This window comes from Babylonia areolata, chromosome 3 (assembly GCF_041734735.1).
Source record: "Babylonia areolata isolate BAREFJ2019XMU chromosome 3, ASM4173473v1, whole genome shotgun sequence".
Classification (NCBI taxonomy): domain Eukaryota; kingdom Metazoa; phylum Mollusca; class Gastropoda; order Neogastropoda; family Buccinidae; genus Babylonia; species Babylonia areolata.
In genome coordinates, this window is record NC_134878.1 from 51,347,381 (window position 1) to 51,371,213 (window position 23,833).

A 23,833-nucleotide genomic window follows, 5' to 3' on the forward strand; every position below is an offset into this window, starting at 1 on the left:
TAGCTGACATACAAGTGGATGTGGGAGTTATACCAGACATACAAGTGGACGTGGGAGTGGTAGCAGACATACAAGTGGATGTGGGAGTTGTAGCAGACATACAAGTGGATGTGGGAGTTGTAGCTGACATACAAGTGGACGTGGGAGTTATACCAGACATACAAGTGGACGTGGGAGTGGTAGCAGACATACAAGTGGATGTGGGAGTGGTAGCTGACATACAAGTGGATGTGGGAGTTATACCAGACATACAAGTGGACGTGGGAGTGGTAGCAGACATACAAGTGGACGTGGGAGTTGTAGCAGACATACAAGTGGACGTGGGAGTTGTAGCTGACATACAAGTGGACGTGGGAGTGGTAGCAGACATACAAGTGGATGTGGGAGTTGTAGCTGACATACAAGTGGACGTGGGAGTGGTAGCAGACATACAAGTGGATGTGGGAGTTGTAGCAGACATACAAGTGGACGTGGGAGTTATAGCAGACATACAAGTGGACGTGGGAGTGGTAGCAGACATACAAGTGGATGTGGGAGTTGTAGCAGACATACAAGTGGACGTGGGAGTTATAGCAGACATACAAGTGGATGTGGGAGTTGTAGCTGACATACAAGTGGACGTGGGAGTTATAGCAGACATACAAGTGGACGTGGGAGTTATAGCAGACATACAAGTGGATGTGGGAGTTGTAGCTGACATACAAGTGGATGTGGGAGTTGTAGCAGACATACAAGTGGACGTGGGAGTTATAGCAGACATACAAGTGGATGTGGGAGTTGTAGCTGACATACAAGTGGACGTGGGAGTTATAGCTGACATACAAGTGGATGTGGGAGTTGTAGCTGACATACAAGTGGACGTGGGAGTTGTAGCAGACATACAAGTGGATGTGGGAGTTGTAGCTGACATACAAGTGGACGTGGGAGTGGTAGCAGACATACAAGTGGATGTGGGAGTTATACCAGACATACAAGTGGACGTGGGAGTTGTAGCTGACATACAAGTGGATGTGGGAGTGGTAGCAGACATACAAGTGGACGTGGGAGTTGTAGCTGACATACAAGTGGATGTGGGAGTGGTAGCAGACATACAAGTGGACGTGGGAGTTGTAGCTGACATACAAGTGGATGTGGGAGTGGTAGCAGACATACAAGTGGACGTGGGAGTTGTAGCTGACATACAAGTGGATGTGGGAGTGGTAGCAGACATACAAGTGGACGTGGGAGTTGTAGCTGACATACAAGTGGATGTGGGAGTTATACCAGACATACAAGTGGACGTGGGAGTGGTAGCAGACATACAAGTGGATGTGGGAGTTGTAGCAGACATACAAGTGGATGTGGGAGTTATACCAGACATACAAGTGGACGTGGGAGTGGTAGCAGACATACAAGTGGATGTGGGAGTTGTAGCAGACATACAAGTGGATGTGGGAGTTGTAGCAGACATACAAGTGGATGTGGGAGTTATACCAGACATACAAGTGGACGTGGGAGTTGTAGCAGACATACAAGTGGATGTGGGAGTTATAGCAGACATACAAGTGGATGTGGGAGTTATACCAGACATACAAGTGGACGTGGGAGTGGTAGCAGACATACAAGTGGATGTGGGAGTTGTAGCAGACATACAAGTGGATGTGGGAGTTGTAGCAGACATACAAGTGGATGTGGGAGTTGTAGCTGACATACAAGTGGACGTGGGAGTTGTAGCTGACATACAAGTGGATGTGGGAGTTGTAGCAGGCATACAAATGAACGTGGGAGTTATAGCAGCTGACATACAAGTGGACGTGGGAGTTATAGCAGCTGACATACAAGTGGACGTGGAAGTTGTAGCAGGCATACAAGTGGATGTGGGAGTTGTAGCAGGCATACAAGTGGATGTGGGAGTTGTAGTGGATGTGGGAGTTGTAGCAGACATACAAGTTGATGTGGGAGTTGTAGTGGATGTGGGAGTTGTAGCAGACATACAAGTTGATGTGGGAGTTGTAGCTGACATACAAGTGGATGTGGGAGTTATAGCAGGCATGTCGCTGTGGGATATAAGGAGTTAAAAATAAAAACCTGATGCAGATATGCCAAAATAGAAATCTGTATAATACAGAAGCGTTCACACCTTTTTTCTTTTTGGGGGGAGGGGAGGTGTGGTTTGGTTGTTGTTGTTTTCGTTTTTGTTTTGTTTTGCTTTGTTTTACTTTATTACAGTTTTATTATTTCATCAACGTTGCAGGAAAGAAACAAATGAAAATGGAAAAACGGGTAACAAACGTATCAACAAAACTTCAAAGTTAACAACTTTTTTTTTCAAAGGATAGAAAGTTTGAAAGGCACATGAATGCGCACACAAAAAAAACAACAACAAACACTCAAAAAATGTGCATTGAATATGAAATGCTATCTTGTACATGAAATAATGAACCTAGTCTTTTCACATGAATGTTCAGCATAACATATACATCAGATATATACATATACATACCCATCACCATGTACACACACCATTTCTTTTTCTTCCACAATTGGCTTGGATTTTTTTTTTTTCCATAATATATATGAGTATAGTTTTGTTTGTAATTTTCTATAGTTTCAATAAATTCCTTATAGTAATAATAATAATAATAATAATAATGGATACTTATATAGCACACTACCTGCAGTCGCCAGTATCTTTTCCCCCCTCCACTAGACCTTGAGTGGTGGTCTAGTCATTCGGATGAGACGATAAACCAAAGTCTCATGTGCAGCATGCATTTAGCACACATAAAAGAACCCACAGCAACAAAAGCATTGTCCCTGGCAAAATTCTGTAGAAAAATCCGCTTTGATAGGAAAACACATAAATTGCAGGCAGAAAAAAATACTCCAGAAATGGGTGGCGCTGTCAGTATAGTGGCGCGCTCTCCCTGGGGAGAGCAGCCCGAATTTCGCACAGAGAAATCTGATGTGACAAAAAGAATTTATACAATACAATGCCATTTTAAGTTGACATGTACAAAAGACCAGAGAGAAGTGGATCCCACCAACCTGAAGACACAGTAGCAGAGGACCCCAGAGCCCACCAACACCACGAGAAGACCCACCACAACACCCACAATCACTCCTGTACTGCCAGCTGCTGACAACAAAGGAAACAAAAAAAGACACTAGAAAAGACCATAAGATTGCTCAGACACATAAGAGCATAGCTGCGGGGCATGGACAGTGATTATAGGCTCTAGCGCTGATGACACTGTTCAATGCTATTCTAAAAGAAAAAATACACTCAGATATGGCATACATGTGTATGTGCACGTGACTGGAGTGTGGCTGAATGGCACAGGAGTGATGAGCACCTGAAGGTGTCGGTCAGTCAGCTTTACCTAGGTAGGCAGCCTGTTGTGCAAATGACTGTGTTTGTAAAGAGCTTAGGCTATGGTCTTCTGAGTCTGACCAAAGATAGGCAATATATAAAGTATCAATAATAATAATAATAATCATGATCTCTCTTCATGGGCTGTGATGGCCATGTTCACTCGTATACATGTATAAGTGGGTTTTGACATGCATGACCACTTTTACCTCACCATATAGGCAGCCATACTCCCATTTTCAGAGGTGATAATAATAATAATAATAATAATAATAATAATAATAATGATGATGATGATGATGATGATGATTCAGTGCAGTATCACAGGTGGGGGTGACTAATTCTTTTCACACTGAAAAGTTTGCAGAAAAGGCCACTCAACTCACTGGATCCTCCAACCAACCACCCCGTCAGCTGAAACAACGCTCACTTCAGCGCCTCAAGCCAGCACATTGTCAGCCGCACAGACTTTCCCTTCAAATAGCAAGAACACTTGTTATGCAAGGGAGCTTACTCTATCGCTTCTTCCATTCAGTGACTTGCAGACTTTCAGCATCAATTTTGAAGCAATTTTACATGTATTTTCATCGTTTCATAAGTCTGAATGAGCAAAGAGCGCCATTCACTGTCAATCTAAGTTCTAGATGAAATTATCCTTGATGATGATTCTGATTTTGACCCTGAAACACCAGATTTAGGTTCTGAAAAAGAAGAAACTTCGACATATGTCTCTACACTTGTCAATGAAGTCTCACAATGCCTAAGGTGTAATGAAATAAATGAAACAGGAGGTAGAAGACTATATCAGAAAGCAATGCACTGTAGTGCCACAATACCATACGCATCACTATGGTCAGTGACTCCAGATCAAGAGTCAGGGAGTCTTCAGCGCCAAGTTCACAAAAGAAAGGTCTCCAGCTTCCCATGTCATCTTAATAATAAGAATATGTAAAGCCTCCATGGCTCACATGTGATTTCCACTGAATAAAACTGACAAGGTGGGTGATGGGAGGGAAGGAGGGGGGTGGGGGTGAGGGGTTACCAAGACTTCCAGATATATATATATATATATATATATATATATATATATATATATGTACTCTAAGTCTTCCATCAAAATTATTATCAGCAGATCAGACACATGTTCTCCCACAGCTGTAATATAGATCTAGATCAAAGTTTCTTTTCATCATGGCTTTCCAGCTTCAACAGATCTTAAGAAACACTCAAAAAATCAAATTTGTGGTAATCTCCTATTTTAGGGTTAATTTATTTCGTGTCAACAATTGAGTTACTGCAGTTTGATTATCCCCACACTGTGTGAGTTGATCCAAATCACATTTTTATGCTCACCATCAAAAATGGAATTATTTTGTGCAGATCTGTTGAACATGCTGTACTTAAAGCCACACAGCCTTAGCCACATCAGATCTGCTTTTCACAATGTCATAACAACTCTTCGTATATCTTCATATCTGTCAAACTTGAAACACGATTTGCCGCTCAGATCTAAGCAAAATGGTTGCCATCAGACAGGCACAATAGCTGTGTGGTTAAAGCATTGGACTTTCAATCTGAGGGTCCTGGGTTCGAATCTCGGTGACAGCGCCTGGTGGGTAAAGGGTGGAGATTTTTCTGATCTACCAGGTCAACAGATGTGCAGACCTGCTAGTGCCTGAACCCCCTTCGTGTGTATACGCAAGCAGAAGATCAAATATGCATTTTAAAGATCCTGTAATCCATGTCAGCATTCGACGGGTTATGGAAACAAGAAACTTACCAAGCATGCACACCCCCGAAAGTGGAGTATGGCTGACTACATGGTGGGGTAAAAACAGTCATACATGTAAAAGCCCACTTGTATACATACAAGTGAACGCAGGAGTTGTAGCCCACGAACGCAGAAGAAGAAGAAGAAGGTTGCCATCAATTAAAATTTTCAGAAAGTTTACAAGTGATAACTGGTATGGGTGGATAGAATTTTTACTTACCTTTAAACCCCAATTTGGAAATGACAGACAAAGCATTTCCAGAGAAAATAAATTTGTAAAAGTTTACCATGGACACACACACACACACACACACACACACACACACAAAGACACACAGGCAACTGAAACATAAGGCAATTACACACTTAAATTGTGCTTATTAACACACACATGAGCCAATAATCATCACCACCATTAAAAAAAACACCTGCACAATGCTAAAGTTCCTGTGCATACATCTGGCTCTTTCCACCTCCCCTAATCAAAAATGTACAAAACTCACACAAGAAACCTGCATCAGGCAAGACAACAAAAACAAAAAAAACAAAACAAAAGAGATTAAACCGCTCACACACACACACACACACACACACTGCACATCACACATCCCTCCAACAACCCTACACCACCACACACACACACAACATACACTCCCTGGAGGGCAGCGTCACTTGAACAAGGTCAGAGAAAGGGGTCAAGGACTGAGGGCGGCTGGTGGTGCTCCCCCGTATCCTGACCCGGTAGGACCCGCCAGGCGTCAGGTCCCCCACCCTGTACTGGAAACGGTTCCCCTCCACTCTGTACTCTGTTGGAAGGGACACAAAATATATAAAATAAAATAAAACTTCTTCTTCTTCTTCTTCTTCTGCGTTCACTCATATGCACACGAATGGGCTTTTACGTGTATGACCGTTTTTACCCCGCCATGTAGGCAGCCATACTCCGTTTTCAGGGGTGTGCATGCTGGGTATGTTCTTGTTTCCATAACCCACCGAACGCTGACATGGATTACAGGATCTTTAACGTGCATATTTGATCTTCTACTTGCATATACACACGAAGGGGGTCCAGGCACTAGCAGGTCTGCACATATGTTGACCTGGGAGATCGGAAAAATCTCCACCCTTTACCCACCAGGCGCCATCACCGTGATTCGAACCCGGGACCCTCAGATTGACAGTCCAACGCTTTAACCATTCGGCTATTGCGCCCGTCGTAAAATAAAACAAAATAACATTACATAACATAGATAACACAACATAAGTGATGTCCTAGAGGTAACGCGTCCGCCTAGGAAGCGAGAGAATCTGAGCACACTGGTTAAAATACTAGCACAGTCGCCAGTATGGTCTGGACGCTAGTCATTCGGATGAGATGATAAACCAAGGTCCCGTGAGCAGCATGCACTTTGTGCACGTAAAAGAACCCATGGCAACAAAAGGGTTGTCCCTGGCAAAATTCTGTAGAAAAATCCATTTCGAAAGGAAAACAAATAAAAAATAGCAGGCAGGAAAAACTATAAAAAAATATTTTAAAAAATGGGTGGCACTCTCAGTGTACCAACACGCTCTCCCTGGGGAGAGCAGCCTGAATCTTACTCAGAGAAATCTGTTGTGACAAAAAAGAGTAACACAAATACAAATAGAATCAAATGAAATGAAATAAAATAAAATAACATAAAATAAAATAAAAGGTTCTTTCAATCTGCTTTCATTCAAAGGTTAGAAAGCATGAGAAACACGTCATGAGTGCTCTGTTGGAAGGGAAAAAAAAACACACATACACACACAAAAAAACACCATAAATATTTGTTCAATCTGCTTTCATTCAAAAGTAGAAAGCATGAGAAACATGTTTTATCATTTCTGCAAGTTTTAACTCAAGACCAAAAAGCAAGTGAAACAATAAAAACAAGAGAGGCAAGGCCTTCAAGGCTCACTTGTGATAAATTAAGTCCCCTAGCATTAATTACAGAGTAATTTCCCTTTTTTACTATCTGCACCAAAACGTTTGCAAAATAAATAAAAATTCCATGCTTAGCAAAAGAAGTTCCTGTTTGAACAAAAAATGATAATAATGACTCCTCTTGTTGTGTCAGAATAAGAGGTCAAAGTTCCAAGTTTAGAGAATACAAAAAATATAAATGTAACAGTAAATGCAGTTTGCATATAATTAGGCTTCTTTTATTATTTTTTTGTGCCCATCCCAAAGGTGCAACATTGTTTTAAACAAGATGACTGGAAAGAACTGAATTTTTCCTATTTTTATGCCAAATTTGGTGTCAACTGACAAAGTATTTGCAGAGAAAATGTCAATGTTAAAGTTTACCACGGACACACAGACACACAGACACACGGACACACACACACACACACACACACAGACAACCGAACACCAGGTTAAAACATAGACTCACTTTGTTTACACAAGTGAGTCAAAAAAGAAAAAAAGAAGTATCACTCAAAAACACACTTTACAAGTTTCACTTATCAAGCTGTTCATACAATATATTCCTGGGTGGAGGGGCGAGTGCGGGGAGAGGGTGGGGGGGGGCGGGAGTTTTATGAATATTATCATTCACTTGGGGTATGGTCAGCTTGTGGTGGACAAGGTAATGCAGGGTTTGACTGGGTGGCTCAAGACAGGCAGACTGGCTGAGACAGTGGAGTCATGGCCTCAAGGTAACACGTCCCCCTTGGAAGCCAGAGAACCCGAGATCACGTGATCGAACCCCACACTCACCACCCATTTTCTCCCCGTCCACTGGACCTGCAGTGGTGGTCTGGACGCTGGTCATTCAGATGAGATAATCAACCAAGGTCCCATGTGTAGCATGCACCTGACGCGGGTAAAAGCACCCATGGCAACAGAAAGGCTGTCCCCGGGCAAAAGTGTGTAGAAAATTCCACTTTGATAAGAAAACAAAGACACAAATAGGCAGAAAAAAGGGGGGGAAATATAGGTGATGATACTGGACACTGCTGGACAGGGTGAGGTTGATCAATGTGTCCTTGATGTTTCAGACAGGTCAGGCAGTGGACATGTTCCCCACATGCCTTGTACAACTTCACCCATTGTCAGCTACAACAGACAAGCACCTGTAAATTGTAAATCAGCTCCAGTGTACTTGTTGGGTTTTTTTGTTTGCTGCCCCATCATCTGCACTGTTTTGATGGCATTAATCCCAGGCCACTCATTCCAAGTCCCCAATACACAGCTGCAGTCAGGTTCATCTGTCACAGTCTCAGTGCCGGCAGACAACAGGGAACTATCCGTGTCAGGCTGCCAGGAGGCCACACACCAGAGAGGACCCTGCACTTTTGCGGAGTTACTTTTGGTGGTGTTCAGTAGTGCCTGTTCTGATTCAACACATGCAGGACACAACCTAATAAACCTCCAAACTGATGATAAACACTTAGGCGGGAGCCAGACCGAGTGAGCATCCCCCTCCAGAATGGAGACCACCACTATATCCCTCCAATGACAGTCCCAGATTAATCTGCCAACGCCAAAGACCTTGACAGGACTCCCCCCACCTACCCCCCCCAACCCCTCCCAACCCAAAAAGCAAGCTTTGATATACTTACTCCAGCACTGTGTGAAAAGGGGTGCTTTGCAAACTTCAAGGTCATAGTTGAGGATGATGACACGCCTCAGAGCATTACACCTCTGCCCATGCCAGTGCACCTCCAGGTCACCATTCTGCCCATACACTTCCAGGTTTTTCGGAGGCTTGCCAGCACCTATACAACACAACACATCTTTATTAATCCAACTGAAAACTGTGAGTGCATCTAAAGGCTCAACACTCACACAACACAATCGCTCAGCAACACACTTCAGTCTGCCACACACGTGAAGGTGTCAAAGGTTGAACTTTATAATCACAGAGTAAAACTTGTTAGGCTGACTAAGAATATTTCAAAAAAAGACATGAAAGTAATAAAACTAGTAGCACAATTTATCCCACAGTAAAATAACATAAATTTCAAGAAACAATATGAAAAAGTATTTTCAGATAATGCTGTGAATTTATCATTACAAATTCTAAAATGGAAGTCCCTGTGAAAAAAAAAAAAAAAATCACATTCTTTTTTGCATGTGACAAAAGAGATATGTTCCGCCAACTGCATGTAAGATTTTTCAGGCCAGTTTCACAAAATGATAAAAGTCAACGCCTTTTTTTGTTTTTGTTATTTTTGCTACGTAGGGAAGAGTTGATACAGCACAGTGATCCCTGTCCTAGCTTTCTTTGGGATGGATGTCAGTTGAAAGTTCCAAGGGCAACAAGGTTCCATACAAAACAAACCTAAACTCCTTCGGCAGGTTTGTGATGACACTACTGAGCTCAAAGCACTTTCACACTTGTCTAAAATACACTGACAAAATATGTTCACATAAATTTCACATCTTGACCTTGCAGAAAACCAAACATAAGTGAAATTCACGTCAAAAGAGACCAGATAACAACAGCAACAATGTAGTTAAAAAATATGATGGACAAGATTTTCCAACCTTTGTGGAAGTCTGTGCATGCTATTCTCAGCATTTACAACATTTCTTCTTCATCTTCTTCTTCGTTCGTGGGCTGCAACTCCCACGTTCACTCATATGTACACGTGTGGGCTTTTTCATGTATGACCGTTTTTACCCCGCCATGTAGGCAGCCATACTCCGTTTTCGGGGGTGTGCATGCTGGATATGTTCTTGTTTCTATAACCCACCAAACGCTGACATGGATTACAGGATCTTTAACGTGTGCATTTGATCTTCCACTTGCATATAAACATGAAGGGGGTTCAGGTATACACATATGTTAACCTGGGAGATCGGAAAATTCTCCACCCTTTACCTACCAGACATCATTACCGAAATTCGAACCTGAGACCCTCAGATTAAAAATCCAACGCTTTAACCACTCGCCTATTGTGCCCGTCATATACAATGATTAAATGTAATACAACCAAAGCTACAGGAGTCACAACATCCAACTGGAATTCTGAAATCAAAGGGACATAACTGCCAAAACTGATGAACAGGAATATCAAAGCTTACGGCAAATGTTGGTTTCACTATAAAGCATTTTTAATTAAAACTGATCATTAGTACAGAAGATTCCAAAGCAATTCATAGCTGCACAGAGATCTGAGCATCACTGGCGGGGTTACCTAGTAGTGATGTGCCCAAATATGAAGCAAGTGTCCAGATTCCAGTCCCATAAGTGGACCATGATTTCTACTCCTCCCTCCACTCGACCTTGAGTGGCGTCCTGGGTACTAGTATTTCTAGAAACATGTCATCACAGGTCACTCGGAACACTGATGTTTAATGACCTTTCACATTCATTATCAGTTGTTTCTTTTGTTAGATTAACAACTTCCCTTTTACGAAATCAATTAAAAATTTTCTTTCGTTGGAATTCTCGTTATTTCAAAAATTCACCTTTGATTCCAATCTACATCTACCATGTTTCCCCCAACTCACCATTCAACCCACCCCTCCTCTCCTACCTTTTAAACAACAGCATTCAAATGTGGAAATGAATACTTTTACAAAATGTCTGCAGTTACCAGTACATGTGATGAGATATTAACGAAAATCCCTCCTCCCTCCTCCTCCTGAAAGAGTAGTGACTATCAGTGAAGACATTACAGACCTATCTCTGCACACGTTCCATAGAACCTTGAGTTTTTTTCTTCTTCTTTTTTTTTTCTTTTTTTTTTTTCCTATCTCCTGAAGAACAGCTGCTATATGCTGAACAGTTCCTGGAAGCGGTGGCACTGACCCAAGCCTGGGTTGTAGAGACAGTCGGTGAAGTGGATGCCGCTAGAGAGACTGTCAGCCGTCATGACAGCAGCACCGAACTTCATGACCGGCGTGGCTCCCTTCAGCCTGTGCTGCCCGGCAGAGGCGTTCACCTCCACGTACTGCGCTGCGTACTGAAACACAAAGGTAGCTGCTGGTCAGAGTTCCAGTTCCAGTCCCGCTTTCAGCTTCACAGAGGCAAACTGCAACCATACTGCTTACTGCCAAGCCATCGGCTAAAGGGGCCGCTTTCTGACTGAAGCTTCAAGGAGGCATCAGAACGTGCACACTGATCCATACATGCCACACAACATCTGCTTCTGGAAAAAGAAAAAAAAAAGAGAAAAAATCCCAGGGGAGCAGATGCTTGAACTAAGCACAGACCAAAAAGTGCTTGTCTGGCATTAAGAACCTATTAAAGGTTATTATATATAATATTAAACTAAATAAAATAAAATGAATTAACTAAATAGTCAAATAACTGAATACATCAAAATAGAATAAAAATGAAATATGTATGGAAGGCAAGTAAATAAAATACAGTAATAACAACACACACACACACACACACACACACACACCATGCTAACGTGTGAGAATCATTTTTAGGAAATACATCCGATGACATTACCATAGGATTTATATCAAAGGCCAGCCTAACCATTCTGACGAGTACACACTATAATTTGAATATATGCAGAGACAGAAGAGTTATTCCATCAACTCTTTCACCACCCAGTTTCTGTGCAAAAAAAACACTCCCCCGCGCCAAAAATTCTAGGTTCGATGCTATCAGTCACATGCTTCCATTCATGTCAAAACAACACCATGGACTTGTTCACTTCAAGCTTTGTGAGGGGGCACAGGTTGATGGAGTCTCCCGTCAGACCAACCGATGAGTAGGCAGGCAGGCTTATCTGTCGGTGTGTGTCCTCATATGGGAGAAGAGGCTGATTCTGGATGCACAGCACTTCCCACAGGTGTTGCAAGGGCAAACGTCTCCAGAAGTTGAGACCTGCTTCCTTCACTCACACTTCTCCTTAATGGCCAGCGTTCTCTTGTTTTCAAACATCTTTATGCCACTAGAGCACAGCATCCTCCACTGAGAGTGGTCAAGGGCATCAGTTTCCCAGGAAGCAATGTCTGTGTCACAGGCTTTGAGGTTTGTCTTCAAGGTGTCCTTGAAGCCCTTGCGGGGTCTTCCAAGTTCACGGTGGCCTTCCTTCAGCTGGCCATACAATAGCATCTTTGGGATCCTGCTGTCTGTCATGCGGACAACGTATCCTGTCCAGCGTAGCTGGCACTGGATCAGCAGGCTTTCAATGATGGGCAGGCCGCTCCTCTCTAGGACCTGGAGATTGGAGACCCTGTCTTGCCACTTTATGCCGAGGATCTTTCGTAGTCATCTCTGGTGAAACTGCTCAATTTGTTGAATTTGGTGATACATTGTCCATGTTTCACAGCAGTACAACAAGGTGGTCAGCACAACAGCACAGGTTAGTCATGGTTCTATTGACAGGAAACTGGCTGCAGCTGTCAAGCTTTGTTACAGTGTGAAAATTAGCATCACCCTAGATATCAATTAAGTCGCCTTTGGCAGTGCACTTTCTAGTCGATTACAGTCACTTACGGTGGTGAACGAGTTAAAGAATTGGCAGTTGGTGGTATGTATGACATCAACCAGATTTGTAAGACTAATGGTAGATCTTTTATTTCCAATGAATTTAAAAGAAACTTTCCTTTCAGGACCAGAACCAATTTTCTCCAAATGAAGGACTCATAAAAACTGCCATGGGTTACAAAGAAAGATGGAAAACACAATTGTGAATTGATTTCCAAAATCAAAGAACGAAGAATGATAACTTGATTTCATGTAATGATATAAAAGAAATAAAGTTGCTAGTCAATTCAAAGCATGTGACATGGTGACACCAAGCGACATTGACTGACCTGAAACTGATCATTGTCAGCACCCCTCTCGCAGAAGTACAGGAAGAGAGACAGGTTGGAGGAGGACAGGGGAGGCAACCACTCAGCCCATACATCTCCCGCTCTCTCCGTCACTCTGATCTTCAGCTTCAGATTCTCCACAGCGCGCTCCATGTCTGTCAACATTGTGAGATAGTCAGTCACCACCACCAGTCATCAACATGTCTGTCAACACTGTGAGATAGTCACCACCAGTCAGCTCCATGTCTGTCAACACTGTGAGATAGTCACCACCAGTCATCAACGTCTGTCAACATTGTGAGATAGTCACCACCAGTCAGCTCCATGTCTGTCAACATTGTGAGATAGTCACCACCAGTCATCAACGTCTGTCAACATTGTGAGATAGTCACCACCAGTCATCAACATGTCTGTCAACACTGTGAGATAGTCACCACCAGTCATTAACGTGTCTGTCAACACTGAGATAGTCACCACCAGTCATCAACGTCTGTCAACATTGTGAGATAGTCACCACCAGTCAGCTCCATGTCTGTCAACATTGTGAGATAGTCACCACCAGTCATCAATGTCTGTCAACACTGTGAGATAGTCACCACCAGTCATCAACATGTCTGTCAACACTGTGAGATAGTCACCACCAGTCATCAATGTCTGTCAACACTGTGAGATAGTCACCACCAGTCAGCTCCATGTCTGTCAACATTGTGAGATAGTCACCACCAGTCATCAACGTGTCTGTCAACATTGTGAGATAGTCACCACCAGTCATCAACGTGTCTGTCAACACTGTGAGATAGTCACCACCAGTCATCAACGTGTCCGTCAACACTGTGAGACAGTCACCACCAGTCAGCTCCATGTCCGTCAACATTGTGAGATAGTCACCACCAGTCAACTCCATGTCTGTCAACACTGTGAGATAGTCACCACCAGACAGCTCCATGTCTGTCAACACTGTGAGATAGTCACCACCAGACAGCTCCATGTCTGTCAACACTGTGAGATAGTCACCACCAGTCAGCTCCATGTCTGTCAACATTGTGAGATAGTCACCGCCAGTCATCAACATGTCTGTCAACATTGTGAGATAGTCACCACCAGTCATCAACATGTCTGTCAACACTGTGAGACAGTCAACCAACACTAGTCAGCTAAATGCATGTCTCAATAACATACTGCTAGCATGCAAGAAGACAGAAGCAGACGTTGTTTAGCCCAATCAACTCTTATCATCTTGGCATGATTTGTTTGTTTGCTTGCTGATGTTCTTTCCTGCCTCATCTTCTCAAGCTGCTCAACCCCGACCCCATCCCCAGCCACACCAGTCTCGTTTCATCACAGTTTTCCAGCACCTGCACAAAGAACCACTGACTTCAGGGTGGCTTGAGGCCATCTGCAAACAGAGATCCAACACTGCTGCTCAATCACTTCGGACAGCTTCAGTTGGCAGCTTCAGCAACTCTCCAAAACGACTGGTCTCTCTCCCTGACTGACGGTAATATCTCTCTCTAAATACAAATCATGCTGCTCAGCAACTCTTCCAGTACCTGGACGTCTTGGGAAAACAGACAGTGAAGCAGAGGGTGACCGGCCCACATCCGTGCTGCCGAAGACAGTGACGACAAAGCTTCTGTCACACGGCACACCCTCCAGTGTGAAAGTTCTGGCATCCCTCCTCCCTACCGTGTCAGTGACGGCCAGAGTGCTCACTTGCGCTGTGTAGTTCTGGATGATGCCATTTTGGTCTTCTTCTGGTATGTCCTGAAAACAATGGTATAAAAAAAAAATATATATATATATATATTATCATTACTACTATCATTGATACTTTAAAAGCACCTATCCTCAGTCAGAAACCAAGGTCTAAGCACTTTACAAACACGAGTCATTTGCACAACAGGCTGCCTACCTGGGCTGAGCCAACTGAGAGCTGCCTTTAGATGCTCATCATTTGTTTCCTGTGTCATTCACTCAGTCTTATTCATGTGCATACAAACACAAGTGTGTTAGAACAGATTTTTTTCTCAATAATTTTGTTGCCAGGGCAACCCTTTCGTTGATGTGGGTTCTTTGCCATGTGCCAAACTTATCATTTCATCTGAATGACTAGCATACAGACAACCAGTCACGGACTAGTGGAAGGGAAGAAAATACTGGCAAATGTGGGATTCAATCCTGCATGGTCAGATTCTCTCCTTCCTACACGGACACATTGCCACAAGGCCACCACTCCACAAGATGACAACGAACTGAGACAAATGAAACTGCATCTTGTTCATTAGTAGATTTCAACTGATCCTAGGATCATTAAGAAAGCATGTAAAGGTTTCAATCCATAAGGAAATAAAAGTAAATAAAGCTAAATACACCAAGCATCCACTCTGGAGATGCAAGACAGCACATTACATTATGTCAGAATATACATTTCTTCTTATTTCAATCATCATGTGTAAACCATCTCAAAACAAGTATACATTCATTTGTCTGGTTATTAAAAAGAAACAAAGATGATCAAAGAAAAGCAAGAGTGTGTGCATGTGTGTGTGTGTATGCGTGAGTTCATGTGTGTGTGTGCGTGTGCATGTGTGTGCATGTGCATGTGTGTGCGTATGCATATGTGTGTGTGTGTGTGTGTATTTGTGAGAGAGAGAAAGAGAGAAAGAGAGAGAGAGAGAGCTATGTGCCTGTGTGTCAGTGGTTGAGACTGCCAGTGCGTGCGTGCTTGCACATGCGTGTCTACCTGGAAATACACATAAGCTGTTGCAGCAGAACCGTTGTGACGAGGAGAGCACAGACTGTCATCAAGGTAGTAGCCAGCAGGGAGAAGAACGGGTCCTGAAGCTGGAGCTGTAACAAAGAGTGATCACTTGAGTGTGTGTACCAAGTGTCATTTTTCGTAATGGTACACATATATGTACGTATGTGTGTGTAATGTATACATATAGATAGATAGATAGACAGACAGATGCATGTAGATAGATAGATAGACAGATAGATAGATAGATAGATGTATATATTGATACACTTGTGCAATGTTATCTAATGCAATGTAATGTAATGTACTGTAATGCAATGTTATGTGATGATACGTTACATTATGTATGTATATGTGTGTGCAATATATGTATGTATGTATATGTGTATACTCATGTAAACTGTATAAATATATTCAGGCATGTATATACATGTATGGACATGCTCATTATATTACATATGTGCATCTGTGTGTAATGTATGCATGTGTACACGTATATACTCATGTCTATAATGTATAAAACTCATGTACGTATTAATGTAAGTATGAAGTATATGTTCTGAAGGATATAGGTGCGTACTGATGGAATAGGTATATATCTCCCTCAGTTCCTTTACAAGTGTTCTGCATTCTGCACCATGTCTCCCTTGGAATCAGAATGATACCATCTTGAGGCATGGGGAGGGTGTGATGGTGATGATGTTGATGGGGGGATGGGGGGGGGACAGAAAGTTAGCATCTTGAGGAATGGGGAGGGAGGTGATGGTGATGGGGTGGGGGGGGACAGAAAGTTACCATCTTGAGGCATGGGGAGGGTGGTGATGGTGATGGTGATGGGGTGGGGGGACAGAAAGTTACCATCTTCAGGCATAGGGAGGGTGGTGATGGTGATGGGGGGGGGGTAGGGGGTAAGGGGAACAGAAAGTTACCATCTTGAGGCATGGGGAGGGTGGTGATGGTGATGGTGATGGGGGGGGGGGGGGACAGAAAGTTACCATCTTGAGGCATGGGGAGGGTGGTGATGGTGATGATGGTGATGAGGGAGAGGGTGGGGCAGAAAGTTACCATCTTGATGCATGGGGAAGGGTTAATGGGTTTGTGATGGGGGGAGGGGAGGGATGAATGAGAACGTTACCATCTTCAGGCATGAGGAGAGTGGTGATGGTGGTGGGTGGGTCACTCAGGTAGCCCTGCTCAAAACGGGCACGCACATCGAAGCGGTAGGTGTAGCTGGGATGGAGGCCCGAGATGTGCCAGGTTCTGCTGGCCGTCATGCCAGTCACCTTCTGCAATGTAACACACACTTGGGTCACTTGGGGTTTTTGTCTGTTTGTTTGCTGTCTCTTCAGTCTGTTGTTTTCCTGCTGTTGCTGCTGTTGTGCCTGTGCTTCAAAGACAATCTGAAAGCTTCTCTGAAGGCCTTCAGCATCAGCCATGACACATGGGAGCTGAATGCAATGGACAGACCAAAGTGGCGTTCAGCTGTCCACAAAGGCGCCAAATCCTGTGAGGCCAACAGAATCGCTGCAGCAGAGCAACACAGACAGGCCAGGAAAAGCAGTGCCAGCAAGTCCCTGACAGCCGCCACCATCCCCTGTCCACACTGCGTCAGAACATTCTGGGCGCAGATTGGCCTGACCAGTCATCTGTGCACCCACAGAGCCCAACCCACCCACCCCCAGGATGACTAGATGATCCTCGTCAATCCCGACGGACAAACCACCTGTAGTGTCACCTCCACACATCATCATTCCCTGTCTGCTCATTCACCTCACTGCAGGGTGGCACCTTCTGTGTCAATCACCATGAAAGTCACAAAAAAATGGAAAGCCCAAATGACGGGTGCAATAGCCGAGTGGTTAAAGCGTTGGACTGTCAATCTGAGGGTCCCGGGTTCGAATCACGGTGACGGCGCCTGGTGGGTAAAGGGTGGAGATTTTTCCGATCTCCCAGGTCAACATATGTGCAGACCTGCTAGTGCCTGAGCCCCCTTCGTGTGTATATGCAAGCAGAAGATCAAATACGCACGTTAAAGATCCTGTAATCCATGTCAGCGTTCGGTGGGTTATGGAAACAAGAACATACCCAGCATGCACACCCCCGAAAGCGGAGTATGGCTGCCTACATGGCGGGGTAAAAACGATCATACACGTAAAAGCCCACTCGTGTGCATACGAGTGACGCAGAAGAAGAAGAAGAAGGAAAGCCCGAATAATGCAAACCGTTTGGGTTGGGTTTGTTTTTTTTAAACACTACCAGACTGATCCATACTGTTTTCAATTCTTTAATTTTCAATTTTTATCTACTCATCCTGTGACACAGTTTCATTTGAGGTCATGTGAGCACATCATTCTCTCCCTCACAGCCTTTGAGTGCCACCAGGTGCCCTTCCTACAGAAGCCCTTCACTGAACACCAGATGGAAAAAGAGTGTGAGAAAGACCGAGACATGGAGCAGAATGGTTGGAAAAGAAATGAAGGAGAGTGGCTGTACCTGAGGAAAGCTGGCTATGGCAACACAAGACTGGCAGCAGTGCCAGTGGCTATCTCTAGCAGCAGCCCAATGTGACAAAGGGCGTGAAGACAATAAAGGAAGTACAATAAATCCACAGCAATGATGCTGACATGGCAGACATCTGGTGTATGAAAAATTCAGTCAAGTAAAATGTGCTAAAATGAAATGATTGAACTCAACAAAGTACATTTGATGGGAAAAAGAAAACAGTGACTTCACACTCACAACAGATAAAAACAACAACAACAACGAAAGTCAAGACAAACTGGCATACTAAACCAGCGTCAGTCAATGAGGCGATGAACAACAGGAGACAAGACATTGCAGACGTACCACCATCCTTTCTGCATGCCCAATGGGGTAGTACACTATAGTGTAGTTCAGCTCTGGCTGATCAACCGTCACACTAAGCTCCTGCTGACCGGCTGCTCAAACTTCTCACTTCTACTGATTCCACTGGCAGCGGTTTGGCTGCAACACACACAAGGCAGACATCTTTCGCGTTCTGAGGCATGCTGGAACCAAAGCCAAAGCCCCAGATTCAATAGGCGGGGATACAGAAAGCAAAACTCACTACAATCACACAAAAGTTCAGTTCAGTTCAGTTACTCAAGGAAGTGTCACTGCATTTGGACAAATCCATATAAGCTACACCACATCTACAAAGCAGATGCCTGACCAGAAGCGTAACCCAACACACTTAGTCAGGCCTTGAGAAAGAAAAAAAAATCCCTATTCTATCTCACAAAACACATTACTATCTCCAAAAAGGCACATTCATTTGTGGTGTATGTTGCATAAACAGTGGAGGAGAATCACGTTCATTCAATATGAATAAATAAAAAACATAAAATATTTCAATGTTAAGTTGATGATAACCCCAAATACAAAAATCATAACTATACAAATAAGGAAACAAACAGGGAGTGGAAGAGAACCACTTGAATCATTGTTCTTAACCTTTGCACAGTCAGCTCTTTGTGTGTGTCTGTGTCTGTGTTTTCTGTTTGTTTTGTTTGTTTGTTGTTGGTTGTTGTTGTTGTCTTCTTGCTTGTTTGACTGTTGGTTTGTTTGATTTGTTGTTTGTTTTGGGGTTTTTTTTCTGAAACAGATGTCTTTAAGAAACTGAAACCGCTCTCTCTTAGAGAGAATTTCACCCTGGTCCCACAAAACCCCTTTCTAACTAACTGCATGTATGTGCTTCCTTGTTTGACATACCCACCACCACACCCCTTTCTAACTGTTAACTGCATGTATGTGCTTCCTTGTTTGACATACCACCACCACACCCCTTTCTAATGAACTGCATGTATGTGCTTCCTTGTTTGACATACCCACCACTACACCCCTTTCTAATGAACTGCATGTATGTATTTCCTTTGACATACCCACCACCACACCCCTTTCTAATGAACTGCATGTATGTTTCCTTGTTTGACATACCCACCACCACACCCCTTTCTAATGAACTGCATGTATGTGTTTCCTTGTTTGACATACTCACCACCACACCCCTTTCTAACTAACTGCATGTATTTTTCCTTTGACATACCACCACACCCCTTTCTAACGAACTGCATGTATGTGTTTCCTTGTTTGACATACCCACCATCACACCCCTTTCTAACTAACTGCATGTGTTTTTCGTTTGACATACCACCACACCCCTTTCTAACAAACTGCTTGTATGTGTTTCCTTTGACATACCCACTACCACACCCATTTCTTCTAACCAGTGTAAATGCACACGCACCCCCCCCCCCACACACACACACCCACACACACACCCACACACACTCACACACATACACACACACACATACACAGGGAGGTATATGACTACCAGAACACCAAATTTAGATTCACATCAGCTATCAGCTACCATGTGACTTCCTTAGATACACTATTGCAAAATCCCTTTAATTTTTTTTTTACACTATTGCAGAAGAACAGGTAGAACAGTGGTAATGCACCTGATACGATAATCCATGACGACAAAAGTTATCCCTTGCAAAAAAAAAAAAAAAATTGTACAGAATAATCCAGTTCATTACTAAAACAAATGCACTTGCAGACAGGAAACTTTTTCTTTCTTTTTTTTTAATAAAATAAATGGGTGGCTCTGCACTGCACAGCCTGAACTTCTAATACAGAAATGCGCTGCAACATCGACAACAAAATAACAACAAAAACAGTCAGTACAACTCCTGGCCAGCACACACTGACACCCCACTGCCGTCTGCCAACTCTGAACTGTGACAGATGAACCCGGGTGTGGCCCTGTAGTAGGGACTCGGAATGAGCGACAGATGAACCCGGGTGTGGCCCTGTAGTAGGGACTCGGAATGAGCGGCATGGGAGCAATGCCACAGGATACGATACAATATGATACAATACGATACAATATATATATAGTCAGTTGTGTCTGACTATGACCATCAGAACAGCAGAGGAGGCAACTGCTGTTCCGACTATTTGGGCTAGAATTTGATTATAGTGGAGTGTGTCTTGCCCAAGTACATCCCCACTCTCTTGGCCAAGAGGATTTTAGGACAGTCGGCGTTGGGATGGTTCCCCAAAGGCCGACTAGCCCACAAGGCTGCAGCACTAAGAGCCAGCGCAATTTTGCCTCCTAGTTTGAGAGTCATTGTCCTTCACAAAAGACTAAGCTGGAAATGGTTTCCCACTGACTGGAGAAACCACTGATAATACAGCTCTCACTTTGCTGTTGGCCCAAATATAAACTTATGTCAATCTGTGATATAAGCCGAGTGTTGGGCCTAACGATACAATACAGTATAATACAATACCACACAATAAAACACAAACAGTGGAGTGATGGCCTAGAGGTAATGCGTCCGCCCAGGGAGCGAGAGAATCTGAGTGCACTGATTCGAATCACGGCACAGTCGCCAGTATTTTCTCCCCCTCCGCTAGACCTTGAGTGGTGGTCTGGGCACTAGTCATTCGGATGAGATGATAAACCAAGGTCCCATGTGCAGCATGCACTTTGCACACATAAAAGAACCCACGGCAACAAATGAGTTGTCGCTGGCAAAATTCTATAGAAAAATCCACTTCGAAAGGAAAAACAAATTAAAAACCTGCATGCAGGAAAAAAATATTTTAAAAAATGGGTGGCGCTCTCAGTGTAGCGACGCGCTCTCCCTGGGGAGAGCAGCCCGAATTTCACACAGAGAAATCTGTTGTGACAAAAAAGAAAAATACAATACAATACAGCACAGATGATGGGACAACAACAAAAAACACACCAAAAACCCGTCACTGCGCAGCTCACCATGAAGGTTCAGTGGCACTGCCGGAAACACGTGTACCGCAGAGTCCCCCCGCATCATGTTGGAGGCATTGACCCTCACCAGCAGGGTGGCGTCCCTCTCTGTGAAGCCGGCTATGGTGCAGCTCTGGTTCCTTTGAGCTGTGCATGCCTTCCAGTTCCCTTCACTAGGCAAAAAGATTTTTTGTTTGTTTGTTTGTTTTTAACAAGACAGGAAGAGGGCAATCATTGTATGAAATTTTTTTTTCCAGAATATAGAACAATCCACCATCTCCTATGAGAGAAAAACCTATCATAATGTGAAACACATAGGGACATTGCACAAGAATCACAGTTGTTAAAACTGCATGCATAAAAGATGGTAGAAAAGCTAACTTTGATTTAAACTACACACACAATGAGCATGGTCATAATTTATGCACAGGCAGAAAGCACCACAGTCATACGTGTTCAATGATGACAGAGGCAAGGCATGAAGCATCATACATTTGTCGAACACCGACTGAAATATTTAAGTGCCAAGTGTAACTTTCAAACACAAAAAGCCATCGCACTAGCTCACAAGTGCCCACACACACACAACCACAAACAACCACACATGTACCTAATCCACATGCAAGTCCAACAGGCTTGTATCTGCATCTTCATACTCACAGAGCCATAAATACACGTGCATGTACATGCACACACACATACACCATGCACACGTAAGCATACGCACACACACACACGCACACACACACACACACACACACACATTAATACACACCACCACACATATTTTGTTAAATCATTTTATTCATGGTTTAGTTGACTTGATTGTGGTATAAAGCTCATTCAGTTCACAGTGTTTTCATTCTGGAAAATTAATGGAAGCCTTTTCCTAAGGTAAAGATTCATATTTTGCAAGAGAATGGTTTCTGCTGCTTGAAATATACATAGCTTTCTGTCGCACTCTGTGCATGTGAATGCATGCATACGTGTGTTTGTCTAAGTGTGCAAGCAGACAAAACAAACACATGCAATGTATGCCCTTGTATACATATGTGCTCACAAAAACGCATGCAGGCATGTATCCATGCAAGTGTAAGTGTTGGTTGAGCAAGTTTATTTTCAAGAGATACTAAACTTTCTTCCGCAGATGTGTGTTGCGTGTATGTCTGCATGTGTGGGCCTGCACATGTGTGGGCCTGCACATGTGTGTGTGTGTGCGTGTGTGTGTGTGTGTGTGTGTGTGTGTGTGTGTGTGTGTGTGTGTGACTCGACTTGACTCGACTCAAGATTCAACTTAAATTACTGTCAAAAAATCCTTAGGGATTAATAGACACAACAAAAGAACATAATGAACATAGAAAGAAATGGTCATCTACGATGCATGCAATGATAAACATAGGTGGCGAGTGTTTTCTGACAGTCATCACAAATGAATAAATCATTTGGGTTCAGGATACTGCCTTGTATCTTTCTATTGATCACATCTGATAGATGATTATATTCTTTCACGGTTGTGTGTATGCGTGTGTGCGTGCGTGCGTGTGTGTGTGTGTATGTGTGCGTGTCTGTGTCTGTGTGTGTCCATATACAAGTGTCATGTACGAGGTCCTTACTTCTCCGTGCTTGTTGCCCATGTTGCGGTGATGTGAGACACTGAGGGGATGTTTTTGTAGTGAACACCGCCAAAGTCCCAGCTGGTGTGCACGTCTGTCTTGTTCTGCCACACTACCTGCAGGTTGGTGGCCTTCTGGGGAGGGTCTGCAGCAACACAAAACATTGTCACTATCCTTCCTTCTCCTTACCCCTAGATTTGTAGCCTTCTGAGGAGGATTTAACAGCAACACAAAACATTGTCACTATCCTTCCTTCTCACTCCGATTTTGTGTTTAATTTTCTGTTGGCATCCATCAGTCATGTTGACTAAGTGGAGTGGTGGCCAAGTGGTAACATACCAGCCTAGGAAGTAGGAAAATCTGAGCGCACTGGGTCAAATCCTACACTTGCCTACTAGTATTTTCTCCCCCTCCACAAGACCCTAAGTGGTGGGCTGGATGCTAGTCATTCTGATGAGATGATAAACCAAGGTCCCATATGTAGCATGCACTTAGCACACACTAAAGAACCCACAACAACAGGTTTGTCCCAAGCAAAATTCGGTTGAAAAAATTCCAGAAAAGTATATATATATATATATATATATATATATATATATATATATATATATATATATATATATATATATGTACATGTTTTGGGGGGGTTTTTTGTTGTTTTTTTCTTCCAGGCAGAAAAGAAAGGGGGAGGGGGGGAAGGTGGACTTGCACTGTAGTACTGTGCTCTCCCTGGAGAGTGCATCTCAAATTTCAGACAGAGAAATCGGTTTTGACAATGAC

At 43.4% G+C, this 23,833-nt stretch overlaps 1 protein-coding gene across 1 annotated transcript in view; it reads right to left on the bottom strand.

The window, feature by feature from the left end:
* Window positions 1-23,833, bottom strand: part of LOC143280372 (uncharacterized) — a 43,242-nt gene that overhangs the window by 14,261 nt on the left and 5,148 nt on the right. Inside the window, exons 4-13 of the mRNA XM_076585009.1 lie at window positions 23,054-23,198; window positions 21,424-21,613; window positions 16,773-16,923; window positions 15,623-15,729; window positions 14,430-14,643; window positions 12,880-13,034; window positions 10,910-11,063; window positions 8,712-8,867; window positions 5,774-5,929; window positions 3,028-3,118 (exon numbers count right to left, since the gene is read on the bottom strand). Of these exons, the coding sequence (XP_076441124.1) occupies window positions 3,028-3,118; window positions 5,774-5,929; window positions 8,712-8,867; window positions 10,910-11,063; window positions 12,880-13,034; window positions 14,430-14,643; window positions 15,623-15,729; window positions 16,773-16,923; window positions 21,424-21,613; window positions 23,054-23,198 (1,519 nt within the window). The remainder of the gene's footprint in view (window positions 1-3,027; window positions 3,119-5,773; window positions 5,930-8,711; window positions 8,868-10,909; window positions 11,064-12,879; window positions 13,035-14,429; window positions 14,644-15,622; window positions 15,730-16,772; window positions 16,924-21,423; window positions 21,614-23,053; window positions 23,199-23,833) is intronic.